Below are 25,855 nucleotides of genomic sequence, written 5' to 3' on the forward strand. Positions count from 1 at the left end.
GTAAATGCCACAGGTCCAGAGTTTGCTTCAGGCTGTGTGCCTCAGGGTGGGCTTAGGACACTGGAAACTTCTTGCCTCAAAGCAAAGCTTTTTGGCACCTGAGCCCTGAGTGTCTGACCATGTAGAACTTTCCATGTGACAGAATAACAAGTGAACTCTCATACATCTGTGTCTTGAGAGGGAGACTCACTACCAAAACCAAGGCTAGTTTAATCAAAAGAGGCAGAAGCATCAGTTATGGTCATTATCTGTCTTGCTGGCTCCAGGTGGTAGAAACCAGGGTATTTGGAAGCCCAAAGCCAACCTTTCTGTGCTCAAACCTGAAGTACCTATGCCTAGCCTAAGAGGAGGCTCAAAGGAAATTTTACTGCTGCTGTGGTTGGTGTTTGCAGCCCCCTGCAGACTTGTGGGACCTGGGAAATGAGGAGAAAAAGAAATGGATGAGCTAAGAACAAAGTGCTGGAAAATGAGAGAAAAGAGTTTAGGTAGCACGTTGCTCCTTAAAACCAGACTGGGAAGATTGCCATTTTCCATGTTTCCAGAGCCTGGCTCAAGCAAAGGAGAAGCCCTCTGGGCTGTCACACAATTCTCCTCAGAGCAAGGAGAGAGAACAGGGGAGAGGGCCCAGCTCGGGTATGGGGCTACACAGTAGCAGTGCAAAGACACCATTTTGTCACTGCTGTAATCACTGAAGGCCACAGGAACTGTGGTGGACAGGGGAGACTGTGCGAATCGTGCTGGAGCCTTCTGCAATGCCTTCCTCAGATCCTTCCATAGCAATGCATTTTTATTTTCATATACTTCAGCCATTGGGACCAGCCCCAAAGTTTTGTGTGCAAAATGCCTTTCCCTCCATGTGTGTAAATTGGAGAGATCTGGGCCAAACCATGGCTCAGGCTGGCTAGGACACACAGCAGGTAGAGATGTGCTCAGTGGGAAGGGATATCTCATCCAGACCCACTGCCTGATGTGCATGCTCCTGTCAGTTACATCCCAAGACAACACTAAGGGAACACACATCCCCAAAGCTGCTCTGTGACAGCTCTCCTAGGAAGCTCCTGGGGATCTCCTGGACTCGAGTTCTCCAAATGCCTGGCTATTTGCTCCTAACAATGCTGAGGGAATTCAGATAGGTACGTTCCTCAATAATAAATGTGTTGTCTTGGTAGAAGACACTTTCACAGGCAAGGTATAATCTCAATTTCCCTATTAATGAAAGAGGAACAATCAATATTTGCCTGGCAATGATGCTTTGAGACTTGTGTTCACTCATACAGTGCTTAGCACACCTAAAGCACTGCAGAGGCAGCCTCAAAGTGCCTTCATACAGCTGCTCCACATCAGGGACACTACTTGGAGTCAGGAATTGGCCAGTTTGGTTTGCCTCGGTGTGAGGTCACTTTTTAACTGTGGATGTGGTTTTATGAGTATCTTTGGAGAAGATTAAACCGTTTATCTTTACATTCCTAGATGTCACTGGGCCAGGTGGTCTGGGAAACCATGCCAGCAAGCGAACAAACACTGACTACATTTATCCCTAAATGATTCAACTGGGAAAACCAGATAGGTGCCAGTGTAATCTGGTATTTGCTTGCCTAGAAATACAGAGAGACAGGGGTTTTTGCTAGAATAGCCATTCTGCTCCTTTCAAAAAATCTGGCTTGGTCTGATTACCAGTAATTTTTAAGGCCTGATCCATTGAAAGGACTTTGGACAGAATCCTTAAGGAGCATTCACATTTTTGAAACTGTTCACTGTCCTGTAACCTTCTGCTGTGCTAAGAGGATTAGAACCAGACTGGTATGTACAACATGAAGAAATAAAGATGCTATAACTGAAAGCTCAATTCTGTCCCACAAACATGGTGTGTGCACAGCAAAACACCATCTTTAAACACTGGCCTAGCAATGGTACAAATCATAAATGCAAATGTTTAGCTTTGATTTTGGGAAAGAAGTCTCTGCAAAGTGTGTCAGGGAGCACTTCTCCTATAAAGAGTCACTAGATCCTTTTGCTTTTCTTTCTGTTTCTGTGTTCCTTCTTTTTTCAGTTCTCCAAGACCTTTAATTTCTTGCAAAACTTGTGAAGCTTGCCGAAGCTGTTCCACTGCCTCATTGAGCAACGTCTCTGCCACCACTGGGGGTCCATTCCCATCCTGGGCCTGTTCCAAACCTTCACGTAAAACCTTCTGCAGAAGCTTTTCTGCTTTTTCCCTTTCATTGGCAACTTTCTCCTCCATTTTAGCTATGCATTGATGGGAATCCTTTGGGAAACCTTGGCCTGGAAGTGCTCTCTGTTTGTTTTTGGAATCAGAGAGCAAGTCTCCCAGAGAAGAACAGCGAAGTTTGAGAACTGAAGTGTTTTCTGTAGAATCTTTCTTCTCAATAGTTGCTTTTACACCCTCATGGTCTGTTTCTGTAGCTAAGGAAGTCTCTGTCTCTTCTGCTGAAGTTTGCTGTTCCTTCTCAGCTGCGGTCCTCCCATTTCCTTCTACTGTTTCAGCGGTTGGGGATGTGAACTCTGCTACCTCACTGGCTGTGATCCCATTCACTGGGGGCTTGGAGCTGCCAGACTCCTGCTCTTCCCCAGCTTCCAGGTCACCATGGCTGGAGCTCTCTGTGGCAAGCATTTTCTCTGGCAAAACCTTAGGAGGAACAGGAGGCTTTGAAACATCTGTAGCAGCAATCTCAGCCGGGTTGTCTTTGCCATCATCTCCTGATGATTCCAAGTCTTCTGTCTTTTTAGGTTCAATGGTTGGTTGGTCCCAAGCTACTTTCAGCTTCTCTGGCACACTCTTAGGAAGTGGAATTGGAGCTTTTGATATAACCCTGTTGCTGACCTCAACGAGGTTCTCCTCGTTCTCCTCACTTGGCTCTTGGGATTCTTCCACGTCCTCCTCTGGAATTCCAGAGTCCTCCTCCTTGGTATTTACACTGTCCTTTGATTTGATGTTTTCCTTAAGCTTCTTATCTGGAGGCAGTGGAGGAGACAGAGGTTTTTTATGCTCCTGGTCAGGAACATCGTTCTCTGCCTCCTGGTTTTCTTTTATGCCAGTGGGTTTTGTGGGTGGCATAGGGGGCTTTGGAGTTTCTTTTTGAGGTGGTTCATTGTCACTTTCATTGATAGTAGAGTCAAAGGTTGGTGGTCCATTGTCTACTATATCCAGATCTAGTCGCAGGATACCATCTGATGTACACTTGGCAGCCTGAAAACAAGGGAGAAAGTTTTCAATTTCTATCACTGATTCTATGTTTCATCCTTTAACTTCAAGTTAAAGTGCAAAACCCTTGCAACCAGCATGGCAAGCAAAGGGTTGCTGCTTCAAGCTGAGAGAGTGGGGGCTTTTCAGCCAGGAGAAGAGAAGGCTTCAGGGAGACCTTAAAGGCCCTTCCAGTGCCTAAAGGGGGCTTCCAAGAGAGCTGGAGAGGGATTTTTCACAGGGCCATAGAGTGATAGGACATGGGGGAATGGCCTTAGGCTGAAAGAGGACAGATTTAGATTAGATATTCAGAAGAAATTCTTCACTACAAGGGTGGTGAGGCCCTGGCACAGGTTACACAGAGAGGCTGTGGACTCCCCATCCCTGGAGTGTTCAAGGCCAGGCTGGAAAGGGCTCTAACTAACCCAGTCTAGTGAAAGGTTCTTTGCCCTTGCAGATGATTTTTAAGGTCCCTTCTAACCCAGCCCTTGATTCTAAGAAAAGTGCAGAACTTATTTTACTACTCCTTTTGAAAAGACTGTCTTAAAGCCTGTACCACAATAACCTAATTTCTTGGTTTTCCTGTGGGTGCTAAGCTCTGTCTTTTTATTCTTTGTCCTGTGGTAGTGGGATCCCTGTACCCCCTTCATTTACAATGTGCCCCCAAAGGCTCACTTTCTGCTTTGGAGCTTGTCATAAACCAAGCTGATCTTTAGATCACTTGGCCAGGGATTGTAATCCTGTTGCCTTCTGCTTGTTTCCTCTAACCCAGTGTCATCCTGGCCTGACCAGGGCCAAGCCTCAGCTGGTTAAGCCTCCTTCAGACCACAGGCTCTGTGAAAATCTCACTAGTAGGGAGGTTTTCCTAAAAAGGATGGACTTAGCAAAGACACTGCAGTGTGTAAGCTCAGTGCCCCACAGGGAGAACCGCAGTGACAGTTCCTGTGTGAGGGAACCCAAAACCACACAGAGGCATAGCTGCAGCCAGGGCCAGGCTCCTGCAGTGCAGAGACTTTAGTTAAAGCCTCTCTCTGCCTTTCCAGCCCAGCAGAGAGACAGAGGCAAGCTGCATCCTGGCAGCTTGGCCCTGACCCATCCTCACCTGGCCTGCTTTGAACACTGAAAATCCATGTTCATGCCATTTCCTTCATGAATCTGCAGCCAGCAGCCATGATACACATCTTTCTGCAGGCTCTATCCCCTCATTCCTGCTGCTGAATTTGTAAGTCAGTTTCCCCTGATTTTGGCTGAGGGTGAGACATCTTGGAGGTATTAACCTCAGGGGTATCTTGTGAAAATAGTGATCTGAGCGGGGAAGAGAGATGTTTTTAGTGCCTAGGGAAGGGCTCCCCACCTTACTGAACCCGTATTAGGCAAGAGAATCCACAGTTCATTGTTGCTGTGACTTTTGTCATGTTTTCTTCTGCGGTTTTGTGGAGGATGGGAATCTATGATTCATTCTCATGCATTTCTCTGGGAGAGACACTCTCCCTCCATTTCTATGCAAAGTAAAAAGTCTCAGGGTATCTCATTTTCTGCACAAGGGTCATCTGAGTGTTGTGCAGGCACATAAGTCAGGGTCTTGGAAGTCTGAAGAAAGAAGGTTTGATTTAAAAACCTTCCTTGCTTGTGATTAACGCTCTGCTAAAAAATGAATCTGTCTGTAGAAACTTCTTCATAAATCACAGGAATCAAACATTAGTAAGAACCTCTCCCCTGGAAATGAAATGCAGGTTTGTGGTTTTTTTCTTTTTTTTTTTTTTAAGTGACAGACCCAGAAAATCAGTTAAAAGTAGACAGGTTAGTCTATAAAACTGCCTGGGAGAATAATGTATTCTGTTTCAGACCTAGGGAAGGGCTTGTAAGCTTGAAAGCTCGTCTTCTTTCTCCAGTTAGCTTAATAAAAATACAGCTTCTCCCCGTGGACCATGCAGTTCTTCTACCTTTAGACCACTGTGGCTACAAAATTATCACATCTTTGAAAATAAATATAGGAGCTTCAGTCTCTAATGGCTCTGACCAGATGGTGAAGCAGCTTATGAGTTATGAAAAGCTAAATATATGGTAACGTGCTGCAGCAGATAGAGATCTATGGGAACCTGGAGCTTCATTAGAGAGGTGCTGGCACAGTCTTTCCTGCAGGAAGTTGTTTCCCTGTCAGCCTTCTCTGGGGTTCCCCTGGGGTTTGGTATCTGTGTGGAAGGAGCAGCTCTGGGTGATCCCAGCTGCTGGGATGGCTCACTCCATCAGGGTGCACTCACCTCCTTTAGGTGACTTCTCGTGGGGGGCCGACGTCCGTGGGACACCTTCACCCTGTCCCGAGTCACGTGGTCCAAGGAAAGGCTCTCGTCCACTTTCACCTTTAGCAGGGGGAAGAGGAGGAAAACAAAAAAGGAAGAGGGTCATTAATTTCTCAGGACACGTCCATAAAGTTGTCACTGTCACACATGAAATGTTGAAGCATTTCACCTCTAGTCTTCACCTCAGAGCTCAGTTACAGCCTGCCTGCAAAGCCCTGCACGTATGTGATGGATGTTTAAGGTCTCAGAGGTTTGTAATGGCTAAACTTATCTCCACCTAAGAGGCAGGGAAAAAAGGACACAAGGAGCTTTGTCCTCACTGCACCCTGTGCTTGGACCAGCTCCTGCACATGGCAGAACACAGCACCAAAACTGCTGTTTCCATCTTAGAGGTGAAAGCTCATTAATAACCGTGACCTGACTGTGAACTGTATCAGCAGCGCTTTGTTTCAGCCCTTCCCTTCCACAGCTCTAATGACTGCAGGATGCTGAGGAGAAGGTGTGAGCAGTGACCTGGATTAATTGCAGATCCAGCTGAATTAACAAATTTATTTCCTGGAATCAGATGAGAAATGCACTGCCTCATACTCCTAAGGAGGAAAGTCCAAGTGCCCTGACAGGTATTTCTCTGTGCTGGCTCAATGACCATCCACCCACACTGTGATGGCCAAGGGCTGGAGTCTGCTCCCCATGACCAGGGACACTGAAACATCTGTGTGTCCTTGGTACCACAAGTTTGTACAATAGGAAAGCTGGCGAGGGTGAAATAGGGATTTAAAGAGAAATTATGGCAGAGTGGTTTTACAGCTCCTTCTGGATAATCCAAGTGAGCTGAAGGCTTGACCCATTACCCTGTGCCTGGCCTGTGTGGAAACACTTTAAATCTGAGGTTTGATCCTTACTGGAATGACTGAGAATTAGAGGCTGGATCCCTCTGTAAGGAGGATAACCCCATTTCACAGGGCAGGGAGGTGATCTGAGATCCCACCTTGCTGTGCTGCTGAAGGGTGTGCAGAGTTCACTGCCCGCTGTACTGAATAAAAGCAAAGCCCAACTTCTCAGAGTTTACACCTCTAGCACTGTATCTACATGAGTTAGCCCTTTTCTCAGAACTTTTACTCATTGCTTTGGTTTCCTTTGCTAAACAGTTTTGCTGATTTCCTTGTCCCTCCTTACCCTGCTCGTTTTCTCTTGTGTCATTCCCATGGTGGTGGTTTTGTTAATTTCCTTTCAGTTACGGAAAGAACTGCAGAAGAGATGCTGCTCCCTTGGTTTAGCTCAGGGCTGATTTACAAACTAAGAGGGAGCAGGACAAGGTTAAACGGGCTCTAGGCTGTGCAATTATCCTCCCCTCCATACAGGATGGGAGGAGAATTTGAAAGTGCAGGTGTGCTGGGGCCAGCTGAGAGGCAGGCAGGTTTGGCCAGGACCATGGAGTAACTTTCCACCAGACTTCTCTCCAGACTGCAGGCGGAATAGCTGGTGGACTGAGTCACTTCAGACCTTTCCAGTCCTGAAGACTGGGCTGCATCCTAACCAAGTGCCTCCATTTCCAGGCTGCTTGGTGCTGAGGACCATGGCAGTGTGGGGAAGATGAGTCCCTCCAGGCTGCATCCCAGCTCTACACAACTCAGTGCTGCAGCTGCTTCTCTGCACCAGCTGCTTCCATTGGGAGAGGGAGACTCACAGAAATCCTGATCCCAAGCTCTGAAGGGAAGGAACCTGCCCTACCTTGCACACCACTTTCTCTTTCCCTGGACTATGGCTGGCATGCAGGAAAGATGAGGAGAACAAGAGTTCAGGCAAGTTCTGCTTTTAGCTAAAGGAGCCATGGATGAGAACAGACACAGAAACATAGGAGTTTGAAAATTGTTTATCTTACCTCATCAAATACTTTGTTTTTGCCTCTATTGATCCCTTCATTAAGAGCTTTTATCCACGATTCCTTTTCTTCCAAAGTTGGAGCTTGAAATTTGATATCATGAACCTGCAAGAGCAGAGAGAGAATTCCTGCCTGAGCATTCCTTGTCAGGACCAGAGATACCTCTGAATCACTTCAGTTTCTATATAACATGCACTTCTAACCTGTGTTTAAATGAAAGATTCCTTTGTGCTTTGGCATAGCTCCCATAAACAGCATTTTGTTATGCTGGACAGCTTTTTGTTGTAGTTTTATTTTGGTAACTACTGAAGTAGTAAAAACGTAAGTTTCTCCTTTCTGCAAAACTTGGAATAGCTCTTGGAGCATCAGTGAGTTGTACAGCAAATGGTCACACTGCACAGAGTCAGACTGAAAGTCCAAGTCATACTGGCTGGTTCAGATGAAGTAAAACATGTTATCTCCCACTTCCTCCAGAATACCAGGAATGGGAAGGCTGCACGCAGTGGGCCCTGCCTGCTTCCCCGTTCCTGTGGCTCTGCAGAACAGAACTGATACTGGAATGTGGGGCACTGCCATGGGCTGCTCTAACCCTGACCCAGCTGGGCACAGACACAATGAGGCATAAGAGCAATGTAAGTGCAGAAATTCACCATATCTTATTTCTGTTCGCAAAGGAAATCCAGCAGTGAACGCTGCAGACAGGTATCTCTGGGGTCTGAAGAGCTGCCCCAAGAAGAAGGGAAGAGCTGGTCATCTAAGAGGGAACTGGGTCACAAATAAGGAGGGAGGATGGGTGATTCTATGGCCTGTCCTCCAGCCAGCCAGCTCTTCCCTTCCTCCAGGACAGCCCCATGGCTTTGCTCAGTGTTTCCAGTCTCTTCTTGCCCACAGCAGTGACAGTAGGCAGGGTGTTATTTAATTCACTGCTGTTTCCTCTGAGCACCTCACCAGTATTATGTAGTATTCCAGGTGAGAGAAATATCATCTTCACCCTACAGGTGGCTCCATGGCAGACCAGCTGGGATCCAAACAGCTCCATGTGGTGCCCTCATCCACACTGAGCACAGGCACACAGGAATACTCCTGTGCTAAAGGACACCAGCAACATTGCAAATGAAGCACTGAAAAGTCAGACACTCCCATTGTTTCCGGGCTGCAGGGATGTCAGCCTGCTGTGTGTGCTCCTCCTAGCACCATCCCTAACAACAGGGTGGCACTTCTTACTCAGTTATTCCATCATGTGTTTTATCCTCCTGGGTCAATATGTCTTATTGATTCCACTGTGCTCCAGCCCTGCCCTGAAAACAGAATTACTGATTCCCCTGACAGTCTTTTTTCTTTCCTGCTTATCACTACAGTATCTAGGGGGCTTCACAAATTCCTTTTCAGGGCAACTGAAATTATCCACCTCTTCCAGGTGGAGAAATGAACTACAGAGAGGCTTGCTCAAAACACAGCCTCATGGGGGTTTTGCCTGGAACAGCTTTTTGGGGTATTTAACATCCTTATAGATACTCTGCACTTTCCCATTGCCTTTAAGAACAGTAGTAGCCTCAGCCTTTTTGTAAATGAGGCCCCACATTCCAAAATCACAGCAGTGTCTATATAAAACAGGGACTATATTAAATGAGGGGGACAAAGCTAATGGTGACTGACAGACGAGTGCTCTTAGCAGCTCCCTGTTCATGGCACAACAAAGCAGCAACTGTTCTGGGTCTCAGCAACTTCTGAAGGGACCATCAGAAATTCTGCAGAACTAAAGCCTGATCTCCTTACACCCACTCTTGCTGTTAGAAACCAACTGTTCTTCCTTTCTGTAGTTATTTCTCGTGTCAGTGCCATGGATTTACATCACAGCTTCCAAGTGCCAGACACTCACAACCATCACGGCAAGCAGGGAGTTATTATTATTATTCCTTATAATAATAATTCCTTATTATTATAAGGAATAATTTGGGGAAAGATTCTTTATTTGATCAGTTTGCACGTAAGGTGAGGGGACCACATGCCTTTCTGAGGGCTCAGAGGGGAGGTTAGGGCCTGACCCACAGCCCTCTGGAAAAAGAGCCCTTTGTCTGGGATGCAGAAGAGCCACTCTAACCAGGGACTGTAAGGGAAGGCAAAGCTCCAAAACAGAGCCACGGCCAGATTTTGTTTTAGTCCGAGCTGGCCTGGTTTTGTGTGTGCTTAAAAACTTTTTTTGTTTGAAAACGATTTTGCCCCAAAGCTTTGTGATTATAAAAGCTTATGAGAAAGCTCTACTTGTGAGCAGCTGAGCTGCTGCACTGCCTGGCAAAGACCTGGCAGCCTGCACCAGGGTTTAGAAATCTCCGTACACGTTGTTCAGGGGAAGGATTCCTGCCTCACTTCAAGCTTCCTCTTCCAATGCCGCTTTCTGTGCCTCATTCCAAATAAAACTTCCCAGTCTATGACTAAGCACTGGTGTCAGCAACTCTGTGGCAGAGCAGAGAGAACCTCAGGGGGGTGGTTCCTCGTTAATGAGAAGCTGAGATGTCCCTCTGGCATGCAACCCTTTGCCATCAAATGCAGATCCAGTGGATGGAGAGAGAAAGGGACTCATGGTGGCAGCAGAAGGGGCTGGGTGAGGGAGGATGAGCAGCATGGTGGGACCCACAGGGCAGTGGGGGCAGTGCCAGCCCTGCTTGCACAGCTCCCTGGGGCTGTGACACAAAGGGGCAGATTCCTCCCAGTACCCAGGTATATTGGATTTTTTTTCTCTCCTTTTTATAACACATCCACAGACACCAAGGCAGAGTCAGGCTGCTGGGGCTCCGAGGCTCGTGCTCAGGCTGCTGCCAGCCACAGCCTTTTGCTGCCTGGCAGTCCCTGCTCTGCCTGCATCCATCTGTGGCTCCTGTCCTCGGCCAAGGCACTGGGGGAAGGAAGCTCACCCAAACCAGGATGGGAGCTCTCTGTAAAGCAGGAAGCTGCAGAGGAGAGGCAGGAAGAAGCTGGTCTGTCCTGCCTATCACTGGGACTCTGCACAGTACTCTGAGACTCCCAGGCTCTCAGCAAACAAGGAACAAATTTCTCTTGTCTGTATCTTTACTCATTTGAATACTTACAGATACCAGCAGATGCATCTAAAGATGGGTATTTCCTACAAAACATTAAGCAGGGTCTGCTCTCCAGCAGGAATTTAAGGCAGAGTCAGTGACGCCAATATGAGAGGGCAGCAGGCAGGGTAACACATTTGCACTCCTTCTTGCTAAGCCAGCTGAGACTGAGTCATGCCATAAACAACAGGCTGATGTGCCAGGAAAAGCTGTCATGGCCAAACCTAGTGACCATTGTAAGCCATGAATGCAGGCTACACAATTTACTGACAGTTCCTCAGAGCACAGCACAGCTCCTGCTGAATCACTGCCGAGACCTCAGGCAGGAGAGCTCCCACAGGGATCACTGTCCGTGACAGCAGCGGGCACCAGCTCCCTCCCTGCTCCCTGTCCTCCCTGAGACATCAGTCTTCTCCAGCACTGACAGCCTGATGGCAATGCCAAGCCTGCTTTCCAGGAAAGAGAAGTGTTCCTGGGGTCAGTCTGTTGTACCTGTGCTAAGTGATTTAACAGACAAGCTCTGGAGAGCTTGTAGCTGCAGTTTAAGACTGTCACCAACACTTCTTTGCTGAGCAGTTCTGCAGATCTGCTGCAGAGATAGGTGACACAAACCTGTGCTTGGTCCTTATCTGTTTCAGTGCAAAGCCTGGTGGGGCTGGGCTAAACTGGACTGTGAATTGCCTGTGCACTGCTGGGGGGATGTGTTCCTTTCTGATGACTTTTGGTACAGGGTGGTCACCTCCAGCACAAGCTGCAGCAGAGCTGGGTCAGTAACATCTCAACTACCATGAGTGCAGCAGAGTCTATCTGCCAGATGGGAGGTCATTTCTTGCCTTCTTCTACATGACTTTGTCAGGTTATATATCAAGAAGGGGAAAGGAGAAGACAAGGGACTCCCTGCCTATGACAGGGAGGTTGGAACTAGGTGATCTTTAAGGTCCCTTTCAACCCAAACCATTCCATGTTTCTATGAGATGACTGTCAGAGGATTCTGGTGCTTTTCTGTAGCTGAACCAAGAGCTACATCACCCCTGGGAATAATGCAGCATCTCTGCCAGACTGGCAGACCCCAGGAGCAGACTCCCCCAAACCTCACTGCATTCTACTGCAGCTTCCAGGCTGGGCCCCTGGTGAAGGCAGTTCCAGGTACCTCAAAAATTGATGGAGGGAAAAGTAAGCAATGGAAGTTTCCATCCCTGACCACAGGTGCAAGGATGCCTGAGAAGCTGCAGGACTTGTTGGTGGACTCTTTCCTTACTACCACCCTCTTCCCAATATTAATACTTCCCTGCAGCTGAAGCTTTTCAGATCCACTGAACACCAGACTTGTGCCAATCTTGGTAATTTTCAGAGTTTACACCAAGCATCATTTACACTGCTTTTCTGCATTGTGAGCAGTACATTTTAAAGTCTCCAGGCCAAGGCTACTGCCCTTTCTTAGAAGCCCAGCGCTCTGCATCCAAAAGTTTTCACTTAATTGCTGTGGATGGAATGAAGCATTTGAGATTTCTAAGCAGAACAGGCCTTTTGCACACTGCCAGCTTCCTTCACTGAAGAACTGAAGCTCAGGGGGCAGTGCTTTCTTTCAGTTCCATACCAGTGCAGGCGAGTGACATGCTCATATAGTCACAGCTCAACAAAAATGTCATCCTTGTCAACAGGCCAAGCAGAATCTGGGGTACATTCATCAACGACCAGTGTTTAGCAGACAACTTATTTATTCAGGTGCAACTTCAGCTGTAGAGTAGTTTTAACTGACTGATTCATCTCTGCTCAAAAATATCCCAACCAAGATTAAAACTGGGATTCCCCTGCAACTAAACTGGGCTCCCTGTATTCAAGATTTGTGCACTGAAACAGAAATGGCCTTTCCTAGCTTGGTGCTAAGTCCCTCAAACTCATTCCTCACCATTATGCTCCAGAGAGAGGGTGAAAAGAAAAAAACCTTAGCAAGATGTGGCAGGGTTTGGCAAGCTGGCTCTCAGGGTGATTTTAAAGTGTGGATGGCAGCAAGCCTCCCAAATGGAAAATGTTTAACTGATATACATCGCCACAGCTGTGTATTTCAAAACAGAAGAAGGACAGTTGTGTACGGTGGCCTCCTAATTGAAGCCTGTGCTAACATCTGCCAAAGTATGTTGTGTGTCAACACCCTCACCAGATTCCCAGCCAAAAGAAGGGCGGGAGGGGAGCCACAAACAGGGGACTTTTCATTTATAAAAGCCCTTCCTTTCACCAAAAGAGCCTTATAAAAAGTAGCCTCTATCTAGGTCTCCATTGAATCAGTGGCATGAAAAACAGGGTAGCTGTAAACTTGCCAGCATGCCAAAAGGATGAAGTTACCCTTTTGGGCACAGTTTGGGCATATTTTTCTCATAGCAAGAAATGAAAGGTTTGGGAACAGGTCTCACACGCTGTATTGATTCATGGAGCAGTGCAGAGACAAATGCAGCTATTACACAAGTCTCTCTCAGTAACACACTGGCAGATAATACTGTTCCTACCGTGCTGCCCATCTCTGAGCACACAGGGTATTATTGGTCTCCCTGGGAATAGGTGGACACTTAGAATCACAGAATCCTAGAATCTTTTGGCTTGGAAGAGAAAAAACATCTAGTTCCAGCCCTCCTGCCATGGGCAGGGACACCTTCCACTATTCCAGGGTGCTCTAAGCCCTGTCTAACCTGGTCTTGGACACTTCCAGGGATGGAGCAGCCACAGCTGCTCTGAGCAGCCTGTGCCAGGGCCTCCTCACCCTTGCAGGGAAGAATTCCTTCCTAATGTGTTCTGGGCTCCAGCACTCTGCTGGAGCTCACTAGCCCAGGGTTCTGGGGCAGGAAAGTCCTTGTTTTGTTGTTTTGAATCAAGTTTAGCACAATGGTGCTCTGAACTCAGCTGGGGTCTTATTATATGTGTAAACACTAAGTGACTGGAGTGAAAGAATAAGCAGCAGTGACAACAAGGACTAAACAATCTCCATTTATTTAAACAAAATGGAGATGGGGGAATGCAGCAACTTGGTATTTGTGTCTGTTCATGTTCTTATAGAAATGAATGTGTTTTGCCCCTCACAACTTCTCAGATTTGCATGGGGAGATTTACTAAGAACTCTAAGGCCAAAAAAATCACATTGAAATTACAAGGCAAAGTGTGGTACCCCAAAGCAACAATGAAGAGTTCTAGCCCATAAAGATGCTGAAATGGATGGCATGCAAGTAGGAGCTAAGGAGAACATCAAAAGATGTGTAGTGATGATGACTACAGATAGGAAGTAAAGCAGGATGTCCTTGCATCCACCCAGTGCTCAGATGGATGTATAGTCACTTTGCAATGCCAGCCTGGTTTTTAGCTTCTGGATCTAACCAGATGCTGTGCAGGATGCTACAGATGTAGGGTTTCATGAATTCTGCAAAATAAATCTTTTCTCCTAGGAACTGTTTGGCTGCAAGTAAATTTGCACTGGAGTTTCTCAGATCAATGGTTCTAACTCCAGGAACTGTCTCAGTACATGGATTGGAATTATTGATTCCGCTGGACTCGGGCAAAGCTGCAGCATCCACAGGTGCTCTGAGGACATGGAGGAACAATAGGGAATGATGTAAGTAGTACAACTTAGGCAGTACTGGAAGAAAGAAAATGCTAAGGCAGGGAAAAAAAAATCAAGAGGAAAAGGTCGAGCTGCAGGAAGACGCTTTCCCCACAACAAGAAAGAAATCTACATGACAGTGGCTTTCCTTCTTACACACTGTACACCCTTCACAGCTACATGTCACTCTCCCAGCTGCCAAGGAGCTCAGTCTCAGAGCTTTTCATCTGCTCTGGGCACAGCTGGCTGGAACTCACTTGGGAGTTAGCAAACTCGAGGGTGATGAGAAAGGCAATCCTACCTTCTTACCCGGGGAGCGGATTAAAATGAAACGATTTTTCCTTTTTAGTAGTGCACGCAGCTCCTGGCACTTGTCATAACTCTCCAGTTCCACCGTTTCTATGCACTTCTGTTCATCCTGCAGAGAGGGAATGAAACATTACTATGAAAAGGAGGCATTGAAATCAATCATAGACCATCAAATTCTGCATTTCTTCCCTTTGCAACTGTCGAAAAGCTCTTCTGCCTTAAAAATAACCTGCATGCAGCCAGAAAGCCCCATAAATCAGGCTGGCATCTCATTAAGAAAATACCCTGGTCTTTAAGCTACAGGCCTAGTGGTCCACAGTGGCTGAGCAAATAACAGGTTGGGGACAGTAACACCAGCTTCTGTCATTGCTGTTCGCCTCATCCAGGCATCTGCAGCCAGAAGTGACACTACCTCCATCCCACAAAGAATGGAGGAGATGTGATTCTGCTTCTTCATAGGGAAGATGACATAAGCATCACGATGGTCCAAGCAGCCCCCTCAGGAAGCCTGAGCCAGAGCAGGGATGACAAGAGAGCCCTGTTGCCACACTGAGCTGGGGCAAACTGGTCCTCACATCACAAAGGTCAGCAGGAGCCGTGTGTGATGGACACAGTCCTCTTGCAGCCACACTCTGAGCTGTCAAAACGCTTAGGATTGGAAATACAGCCCTGTACAGCCGGCAAAACTGTCTGGGCCAGCATCTCAGTGGGGAATATTTATCTCTGGAGTATCTCCACTGATGACTGCCGGCCGCGATCTTGGCTCATTTCTGCCGGCAACATAACTAAAATTCCACACGTGGTGCGTGGCTCAGTTCAGCTGCAGAGCACCATCCCTAATAGGAATTGCAGCGTAACACTGGGCAGATAATATTCTTCATGTCTCAGTAGCCCAGCAGAGACCAAAGCTCCCTTTTACTAAGCACAAATGAGCAGTGAGAATCTCAGAGCAGTTCTTGCCAGTGAAGTGCTACAGTCAGCATGGCTCATGAACCTCTCCAGTACCCTCCTGAATTAAAATCACTGGCCATAACCACCCCCAGCTCAGGCTCTGCTCCCAGGGCAGCTCCTTGTGCCTGTATGAGTTTGTATTTAGCAATTCCTGTAGTGGAGAAGGGGGTGTGGGATGAGGAAACATGTTCTAGCCAGGAAGCTGCTGCGTGGCTGGAGGCAGGGAATGGAGAGTTCAGAGGGAAGTGGGCTGCGGGGAATTTCCTCCCTTTACCACTTGACATTTAAGTCGCTGTGCAGAACTCAGCCTGCGTTTCAGTTTTTTTAACCCTCCTGTCTGGGGATGGGGGCCCGGCAGAACTGATGCCAGTACACAGAGCAAGCCCTGAGCCACCGAGGGACGTCTGGATCTAATTTAGGTTTATTATTGTAATGACATTACTGTTTATTTCATTTAACACTGAGTAGATGAATGTGAACTGGGAAAAGGCACACTAGGAGGAGGAGATGAATCCCGCCCAAACCTAAAACCCAGCCGGATAAAATCCTGCTGACGCTACCGGGCCCTTTGAAGGCTCCTGCTGCAATCCTGGTATCGCAATGTCACTGCAAAAGGACAGGGATGGAAATAATAACCCCTCTGCGGCCAAGAAATGACAGAGGAGGGTGAGGTCAGGAATACATGCCTCGGGGATGGGTGATCTCATCCTGGCCTTCGGAGCACGACCGCCCACGTTACAGCCCTGCGCACGGCCGGTGCAGCTCCCAGCTCCTTCCCTGGGCTCAGGATGCAGAGAGCTCAGCAGAGCTCTGAGCTGACACCAGCCCCAAACCTCCTGCCCACCCTCCCTGCTCTCAAGAGCAGCTCAGTCCCCAGCAGAGCCCCTGTCACCCTCCCTGTCCGTGCCATCCGTCCTGCCTCTTGGACAGGAACTCTTCCCTGCGCAAGCCGTGTGCCACATCCTAAGGGCTGCGGAACACCAAGCTGGGGAACAAGGGGACTTGGCAGGGTGGAAAGGTGTGGTTTTGCTGTGAGATTGCCTCTTGCCTTCCAGCTGCCTGTCTTCTCCCTGGGGAGGCTTTGGGGACTGTGACCTGGCCATGGAACAAGGGCAGAGAGGATGGGGACATGCAGCATGCTGTCTCCCAGAGACACCTTGACTGTTCAAGCTGTGGTTCCTTCATCTCAGGGACCTGAACTTTTCAAGTGAGTTATCCTCTTCAGGAAAACCATGGAAAAAAGCAGCCAGAGAAATATAAAAACTCCATGTATGAGGCAAAGGAAAAGCATCTGAGTTCAGGGAGCAGCAGAATGGGGCTTTTGTCTATGTTTTACCCTTGGCAAGCAGCCATCCCCACTCTGTGAGCCTACCTGGGTCACAAAGAGATCCTTTATGTCTGTCCTGCAACACTAAGATAAAGAACGAAAGACCCGACCCTGACACAGGTCCCCAGGTCCCTTCAGCCTCCTGGGACCTGGAGGACACTCAGCACCATGCAGGGACAAGGTCACTTCCAGAGTCCTGCCCTGACACATGCTCTGGAGAAGCTCAATCCTGGTACAGAGCCCCCTTACATTCATGATTTAATGCAGAAAAAATATTCCATTAACTCCTCATGAGCACGTCCTGTGACTAACATATCTGTGTCTATTGGCTTGGCCCTTAAGAAGAAAGTTACTGAACACCTGGACATATTAATGCATATGCTTAACTGAAGAATCACACTTGGCAAACAATTTCCTTAATGAAAAGTTTATAAAAGGGTGGGGGGAAAAGACTCCCTGAAATTTTAATTTATATGAAGGTGTAATTCCCAGCAAAAACCTCCTCATTGACTCAGGGGCTGAGACCTTCCATTCAGTGTAAAATGTCTGAAATAATAATTTATTTCTCTATCTGAGGCTCTCAAAGTGTTTTAACAAATCAGTTTTGGGTATACCTTGCAATTACTTTACGAGGGGCAAAATGCAGATGTTAAATGTCCAACTGTTGAATGCCAAGTGGATTCTCTGGTCTCTGGAATTTAGTAGGATTTTTCCCTGTCAAATAACACACTTACAAAAAAACCCTAAAACAACAAGAAAACAGGTCTAAGCACCAGCTGCTGTTTAGGAGGTAAAAAAATCCAAACTCAAGACTTTCTAATCCATGAAGTGATAATATTGATTTGTCTAGTCACCCTACATTGGGTTGCCTGGTCTTCAGACAAAAAGAAAAATCTGTAAGTTTTTTTTTCTTGCAAGAATATGCAGAGAAAAGAAGACAAGAAACCCAACTAGAAAATAACCCACTTGGTTCTGTGCAGACCTGCACAGCATTTCCTGGGATCCGAGCACCCTGTACCTGCATCAGTGCCTCCTTTCCTTACATTTGGGTATGGAATATACAAACATATTGCTTAATTGCAAGGGTACAGATGCAGGCTGCTGTAGATGCAGGCACAGCAGAGAACAAGAAATCCATCTCCCTTCATTCCCCATCCTCTAAAAGAAACCTGAAGCCCCGTGGGATGACTTTCACCCCATCTGCTCCAGGTAACACAATAGGCATTTGCCATTTGCTTTAAACCAAACCCAAAGCCTGACTAGCAGATGCAACTTGGGGAACACGTTCCCAGGGCAGGTCAGGGAATCAATCTCCAGCACATTCCAGGAGATTGCTACTGATGATGATATATGGTATCTGTGTGCTGCTCAGGCTGTACTTTCCAGCAACACTGTACAATGTTCTTGTCTGTATCTATCTGGTGTTGGCAGTCCCCTCTGCTCTTGTTTTGCACCTAAACCTCAGCTACACGTGCAGCCAGGCTCATGCAACTGCACCAACAAGGCAGCCTGCATAGGAAACAACGGCTAAAGGCAACATTAGCAGCCCTTTGTGAAGGGGTGGGCACGGGAGGGACTGAGAACAGCACACTGAGTCCAAGGCACCACTCGGTTCCTGGAAATCGGATGGGCTCAGACCAGCTGAAAGGCTCAGCCTCCAAACCTGCCTGCCCACACGGCAGCCGACCCCCCGTTTAACCCATCCAAGTCTAATTCAGGATAAATACAAAGAGATGCCTTTTATTCCTGTTGCCTGAAGTTTTATCTCCTTTCCTTTTCAGCAGGCACAGAACAACCCCATTTGTAAGTGTTTCAGTCTGAGGATGGTCTGGAATGCTGTGTTCTTTTCCAGGGTCACACAGAGCAGATATGTGGAGATGGTCCAGTGGGAAAAATGGCACCTTGAACTCCAGAAATGCAAACCACCAGCACACTGCACCACAGGCTCTGCCTAGACATCAACCCTTCCCATCTCAAAAACTTAGTTCACCATTTGTAAGATAGAGACAGCCACACTGTCCTGATCACTTTAAAGGAAGATAAATACAGTAATAAACATGAACTGCCTCAATTCTGTTGCAACAAGACCCCTCCTGAGTGCAGAAAATTGCCATTTCCTTTGGTTTCCCTGTAGTAAGTCTGCACAATCACATGTTATCCTATTGTGCTACCAGATAATTTTGCAGCAATTTCCTCTCCTAAGACATTTGACTTCACTGTAAGCCAGTTTAATAGCCTATAGATATTAACATGATCCCTTATTTACAATAATGGGACCTTGCAGCTACTGTAGCTTACAGATGCAATTTATTACAGGATGTTACCACAATCCGCAGGCTACCAGAAAACATTATGCCTGGTTGTTACAAATGCCATTTTCCTTCTTGAGATAATAAAATAACCCTTTAAATGATTGGGATTTTTTTTTCCTTCTTCTGAATGTCTGTGAAAATTAATCTTACTTTAAAAGCCTCCTTTTCCCTTGTGGTAATGAGAGCCTCCATGTATCTTGTTTTTAAAGGCATGCCCTTTTAAAAAAAACCTACGTCATGTTTATAGATTTTGAATCTTCGAGTTCCTGAAGCTTCAGCTGGAGTCAACAGGTGTCCATGGCACTGGGAACTGATCTACAGAGAGTCAACAGTTTGCAGGACCAAGCTGCATCCCTCTAGGTAAGAGAACTCCCCCTTGCTTTTCCTGCCTTCTGAACTGCTCATCACCTGACATTGACTTCTCCTGTCATTATTTTTGCACTCTTGATGACATTTCACATCTAAGAACAAATGACACCAGAAAGCTTTGGGATTTGGGAAGAGCAGGAGTGTTCAGCATAAAGGAAGAGGTAGTACCCTTTAACCTAAATTGTTTATAACAAATCTTCTTTATTAGGCAAGAGTATGTTTTTAAAAAAGAGAACTGAACTCACTGTCAGTCCTTTGTTCCTGAAACCACCACAGCAATGCAGCTGCTGAAACATTTCCCCATTCCTCTTCCCTTGACACACTGCACATGAAGCTTTACATGATTTTGCTTTTATATCATCCTGATGCCCACACATGACCCAGATCCTCTTGGGCCTGACACCTCACAGGCACGTGGTCCTTGTGCAGACCACAGTCCCCCACCCAGCTGCACACACAGGCCACCACAGGGCTTTGACCTACCCACCCCTCATCTCACACCCCTCTTGGTTGTAGCTTGTGCTCTGCACTGTAATTTCTAACTTTCGGGGCAAACCCTGCTCTTGCAGAAGCTGCTTCCTGCCCAGGAAAAAGGGCTTGACTCAGGACAAAGCCACCTTTGCATCCTGGCAGGAGCAGCCCTGCACTTTTCATTCTTCTTGCCTGAAAATGCAGGACAGATCTGGCTTGGCTCTTACTCCTCATTTGTCTGGAAACAGCTCGAAGTGTGGCCATGAACGCAAGGCCTGCAGTTTATCTAGGGAAGTCCAGGACAAGGCTCCCAGGGGTCCTTTGCTCAGAACTGGCTCAAGTAAAGGGAAAAGATGAGCCAAATCCAGACTGTCCGCGCTTAAGGAGGACAGCAAGCACTCACAATCTCACTCTGCATCCTTCAGTGCCTAAAAGAAACCCTGAAGAGTCTGGCTGGCAACAATCTGAGCTGCTTGAGGGGCGCCAAACAGCTGCAGGCTTGCCTGCCATCCCCTCAAGTGGCAGGTGGGAAGTCAGCCTGCTATAATCACTTTTATCCTTCAAAAGCCAAAACCTCATTGCACATATCCTGCTTCCGCCCAAAGCTTCACTCCGTTCACCTTCTCACAGGATGTCCTGCCCCCCATGTTGTATTTTGGCAAAGGCTCTGTCAAAATATTCAGTGGCTAAAATATTTATAATATATAATATATTTAAAACGCAGCTGCCGTCTCTTTTACAGAGTTTACCCTTCCTGGAGATATCTGGAGAAGCCCTTTTGGAAGGAATGGGCTGGAGGGAAGAGTAGAAAACACAGGGACATGCATGTGTCCCTGGGGGCCTGCTCCTGCCCCTCATTCAAGGCCATTAGCTGTGACCATACCTCATCCTCGTAGACCATGAGCTGTGTTTTCCTCAGCTGGATGTAACGATCCTTCCACAGTCCCAGGAGCCCCCCGCTGCTTTTTTTAATCCAGCCATATTTCTCTGCAGTTGGAGCACCCTTGGGTTTCTCTGACACCTCCTCCTTTGTATCCTGCAAGGACAGAAGGCATAAGGAGTTTCCATCATCAGAAAGGCAGCCCAGAGAAGATTTTGGCACCCAGCAATTGTGGTCCCTCCCCACCACATCACAACGGGGGACTGGCATCTTCCAGAGGAAAACTCAACCCGCTCTCACAAGACTGGTAAGTGGGCACAGACCCCAGCCACCCCTGGAGACACTGTAGGGATGGCAACAAGTCCACCTTGCTCCTCTGCTCCCCCAGGGGCTCTGCTTCCCTCTCTGGGGAGGTACTCCTTGCTCACTTGTGCACCAAGTGCACCTTGAAAAAGAGCAGATTCCTCTCCTCTTTGCTCCTCCAGCTTTCTGATGAATCCCAGCACGATGGATTCTGCTGGCATCAGTAGCAACACTCATATTTTAGTCCAAGGCCACTTCTGCAAGCTCCTCTTCTAGATGTCTCTGCTTAGTCACCATCCCCAACCAACTCCTGTGGGCAAATCCACAGCATGAGGGACAGGGCTTCACCATATCCACGTTAAAACGTTCCCAGCAGGTAAAAGATGAAAGCTTTCCTCCTCTCCAGTGCACTGGAAGAGCCTTTGCAAAGGCTGGATCCCTGCACCCCTCCCTTGGAGGGCCCTGCTGCTCCCCACACCCCATGGACCCCTCAATAAGCCTCTTTCCCTGGAGCAAGGCAAGAGGAATCCCTTGCTGAGCCAAATCCCCTTACACAATCACCTCACCAACCTTGTGATTTGTCAGGAGAGGCCAAGCCCAAATTCTCCAACCCCCTCCCAGGGACCCCACTGTCCCCCAGACTCGGTTTTCTCCATGTCCCCATGTGTAATAGCAGCAATCCTGCTGCAGAGAGCTGGCACACAAACAGAGGATGTGTGACAAGAGAGCCCCAAACACCCCAAAATGGCCCTCACTGCACAAACTGGACTGGCTGGAGCTCAGACATCTTGTTTCATAACATGAGAAAATCCCAAATGCATGGAACAAAGTCAGAGCTGGACACTCCCACAGCCAGGACAGAGCAAGTGTGTATGGACAAGCTTCAAAAATTTGGAGGAGAGCCTTGCTAACAAATCTGTTTTCATGCACTAAACTCCCACTGAACACACCCTTGGACAGCAGCTTTCACCAGGGTAAGCTCTTATTCCAAAGAGGGAGCTTGCACCCATAAAAAGAAGAAAAACAGCTTAAAAACCCCATGCACCCACATTTATTCTGACCTCCACTAAGATCTAGAAGGGGCTGGGCTTTCCTGGTAGGCTCAGGTGCAGACTGGGAACCAGAAACTCAAATAAACTGTGTTTCATCAAAAAGAAAACTGGGCTGAAACCTGCAACAACCTCGGTGCCTTCTGAAGAAGCTATTTCAGTTATACTGAGCTGTATCTGAAATGGCCACAATAGAGGATGACTGAGCATCAAAAAGTTTTCCGGGAAATGGAGGAACTACATAGGGTGGGTTTTTTTTTAACTTGACTTTTTAGGTTGCCAGGAAGTTGTATTCAGTTGAGATCTGCGACTTCAGCAAACATCAATTCCTGCACAAATACAGACCTGCTGGTTTCCTGATCGAGAACCCTTTTGATGTCATTTTTAGATAATTGGGCATGGACTTTAACCTCCCTCGTAGCACTTGTGCATGGATGTTGCTGTATGAAGAGTTTATTCAAGTGAATCCTGACCAACAACTGTTAAAATGTTTTCATCTTTTAAGGCTTTTTTTTGCTTGGCAGGTGAATTTTTGCTGGGCTTTTTTTCCCCACCTGGCAGAAAGGCTGAAGTCACATGGTAAATATGCCTATCCATGCTCTGCTCTGCAGAGCAAAAACTACACTGGTTTTAAAATAAAAGTACTCCCTGTGAAAACACAGCACCTATCATCTACCTCTGAAAAACAACCTGCCCAGCAGAGCTGGGGCTCATGTTGGCACCTCTGTACAAGGCACAGCAGGGCAGAGCTGGTTTGGGGTCTGGCTCTCCAGCCTTTCAGGCACTGCACCTCCCTCCCCGGCATTGCACGGCTGCCTTGGAGCTCCTCAGATCACTCAGGAGCCCTGGCTGGAACCCCTGCCTGAAAGGAGCCATGCACAGGGAACCCTCCATGGCAGGCAGGATTTCCTGCTGTGCCAGCACCTGGGAGCATCCACACAGAGGATCCCTGACTCCAAGCCCCACCTGAGCAGCCCAGGAGAGGGAAGGTGCAATGAGATGGAGACAGCTCTGCCCCCTGCACTGCACAGGAGTCACCTGAGCCTGAGCTGCCTTCTCCAGTCCCTGCTACAAGGCAGATGTGAGGGGTGAGATCCAGCACTCTGCTGGGCTCTGGGTCAGCAGCTTCCCCCTCACACGTACCCAGCACATCCCACAACGGGGGCAGGTGCTGTAATCCCTCACCTGCAGCTTAAGGACATTAAAAACCCAGATGATTCAACTGCAAACTTTGTTCCTGCAAAAGCAAGAAGAGTCTCAGAGATGGTGCCTGACATTTTTGCAATTTTTTTTTGCCAGCCCTGCCCCAAATTGGCAAGGGGAGGTTGGCCAGGGAAGGGCACCGGCAGCAGGGAATTGTGTCCATCCTGTGTCCCCTGCCTGCAATTCCACAATTAAAATGGGAGCATGACACAAAGACATGAGCTCCTGTTGTTAACTCAGCTATATATGAGCATTCTACAAGAAATATTCAGATATCCTTCCTGGGATATTCTTGGGCTGGATTAATTCTTGTGGTAATTCCATGAGAAGGAGCCCCCTGACATCAGCCAAGTGAGCCAGTGTAAATGAAGGAAGAACCAAGTTATCCCAACGCTGGCTCAGGCCAAAGGCATCGCTCCCAAAACCAACCCAAAGGAGCCATTTTTGCATTAGAGGTGAAACACGAGTTCCACTCCTTCAGCTTGGTTTAGCCTCACATTTTGCAGCTCAGCAGAGAACCCAAATCAGACAAGATGACTTTTTATTTAACAACTAGGCAGTTTTTTCTCCCCTGCCCTGTATTTTATGGGCCCACAAACCCACATAGTCTTCATGTCTTCCAACAAAACAAACCCCCAAGAGTTGAATCACAGTGGTGCTTTTAAAGTTACACAGATCACAGAAGTGCCTCAGCCAGTTACATCAACTTCATTTCAATCAAGCATCTCACTATCATACACTCCTTTCTACCAAAGTGCTGATGAACAACTCCCAGGAGACAACCTGGGAGTTCCCTACACGTCCACTCTTTTTCTCCCTTTCCACGTTATCTCCCAAACCTTGCTGTTAGCACTTCCACTTCTCCCCAGGCTGCTGGAGCATAACAGAAACGAACTGGAAACGAACTGCTCAGATGCATGTGGAACTTGGGGAGCTGCCTCTGACACCCCCTCTACAAGCAATCCTTGGAGGATTCATGAATCACTAAAGAAGAGAAGCCCGTGAGAGGGCCAGCCAATGCTGGGGTAAGTGTGAAGCCCCTTTGGCCGGCAGCCACCAGCTGGAAGCAGTTTCTCTGCTGTGGATTAATTTCATGGATGCCAGCGGATAATAACAACTCTCAGTCACTACCAACTCGGGCTGCTTTGCCGTCTCCCTGCTGTTTTAAAAGAGCTTTCATTCTTGCCACAGAATGTTGGGAGCTGAAATAAGGGGGTGTGAGGGGGGAGAGACAAGCCACAGCGACAGGGATCGCATGTACCAGACAGAGCCTGAAGTCCGTGCTACCGGGATCTTTCTTTGTGCATGAGCAGCAAAACCTCATCCAAGGAAAGGAAGCAGGAATAATTGCGTGGCCAGACGAGGGGAGAAAGCGACCTGTTTAACTTGCCAAAATATTTGTGGCATCTTAATTCTCAGAGGGATGGATTATTGGGGTGTCTGATCCCATGGACATGAAAACCCTGTGCAGAAGAAGCACCACTGCCCTTCTCCGAGTTAAACCCGTCCCAAACAGAAAGGAGGAGCGGAACAGAAGTAGGGAAGTCTGGAGGTGCGTAGCCATGGCCAAGCTGGCGATTCGACCCAGGCCCGGCTCCAGCGGGGCAGGACAACACCCCAGCGAGTCACTCGGGGTGGCCGAGCACGCGTGGAGCCAGCCCGGCAGCCCCTCCCGGCCGGCCCCACCATCCCGGGGGCTGCGGGATGCGCTGCCGAGGCTCTGCCCGAGCCGCTCCGGGGCTGCCGGGCACGGGGAGCCCCCGCCCCGCGGTCTCCCTCGCCGTGCCCCGGGCGCAGCGGGGCCGGGATGTCCCAGCGCGGCGAACACCCGAACACGCCCCGAAGTGCCCGGGCGATCCCCGTGCCCCGGCAGCCGCTTCTCCCGCCCGGCCCGGGGTCCCCCGTCCCTGTCCCGGGTCCCCCCGCTGCCCGTCCCGCTCCGGCCGGACTCACTGGCTCCATGGCTCCTCCCGCCCGCTCAGGGGCTCGGCCGCCGCCCCGCTGCCCCGCTGGGCTCCGGGCGGACGGGCATGCCGGGCGGGCCGGGGCTGCCGGCCCGGGCCCCGCCGCTCTCCCTCGGCAACAACTTCTCGGGGAGCCGGAGCCGCGGCAGCAGCAGCACCGCCGGGTTTCCGGCGGCTCCGGCGCTGCCAGCGAGGAGGCGGGGATGCCCCCGCCGCCGGCCCCGGCCCCGCCGCCGCCTGGCCCGGCCCCCCCGCCTGGCCCGGCCCCGGCCCCGGCCCCCCCGCCGCCGACGGGGGTGGGAGCCCCGGGACGGGCTGGGACCGAGCCCGGGAGAGGGGGATGAGCGGGGTCCGTGCGGTCAGACGGCGCCTGCGGGGTGGGACGTGGACCCTGAAGTGGGACGTGGACCCTGGGGTGGGACACGGACCCTGGCGTGGGCAGAATAGCCAGGGATGACAGGATAACCGGAGCGGGACATGGTGCTCGGGGTAGGAGAGATCCCCGGGGTCGGATAGGGTCATCGGGAATCAGGGAAAACCCCCGTGGTGAGACAACGTCTGTGAAATGGGAGGATCCCTGAAATCGGAGGATCCCTGAAATCAGAAGGCCCCCCCACCCTGTGTCTGTCAGGGTCCCCAGGGTCCAATAGGATCGCCAGGGTTAGGCAGGGTC

The 25,855-nt window shown here is 48.8% G+C and overlaps 1 protein-coding gene across 1 annotated transcript; it reads right to left on the reverse strand.

Annotated features, from left to right (window-relative positions):
* PLEKHO2 (pleckstrin homology domain containing O2) lies at positions 1-25,249 on the reverse strand. The gene is made up of 6 exons (XM_054272594.1): positions 25,172-25,249; positions 20,667-20,819; positions 14,346-14,462; positions 7,382-7,486; positions 5,461-5,559; positions 1-3,205 (listed from the first exon to the last, which is right to left on the reverse strand). The coding sequence occupies exons 1-6, from the start codon at positions 25,178-25,180 to the stop codon at positions 1,973-1,975; spliced, it is 1,716 nt and encodes a 571-aa protein (XP_054128569.1). The 5' UTR covers positions 25,181-25,249; the 3' UTR covers positions 1-1,972.
* Between the last annotated feature and the right edge of the window lie 606 nt (positions 25,250-25,855).

The sequence above is a fragment of the Melozone crissalis genome, unplaced genomic scaffold (assembly GCF_028551555.1).
Source record: "Melozone crissalis strain CALT ecotype California unplaced genomic scaffold, PUWL_Pcris_2 ptg000014l_1, whole genome shotgun sequence".
NCBI lineage: Eukaryota > Metazoa > Chordata > Aves > Passeriformes > Passerellidae > Melozone > Melozone crissalis.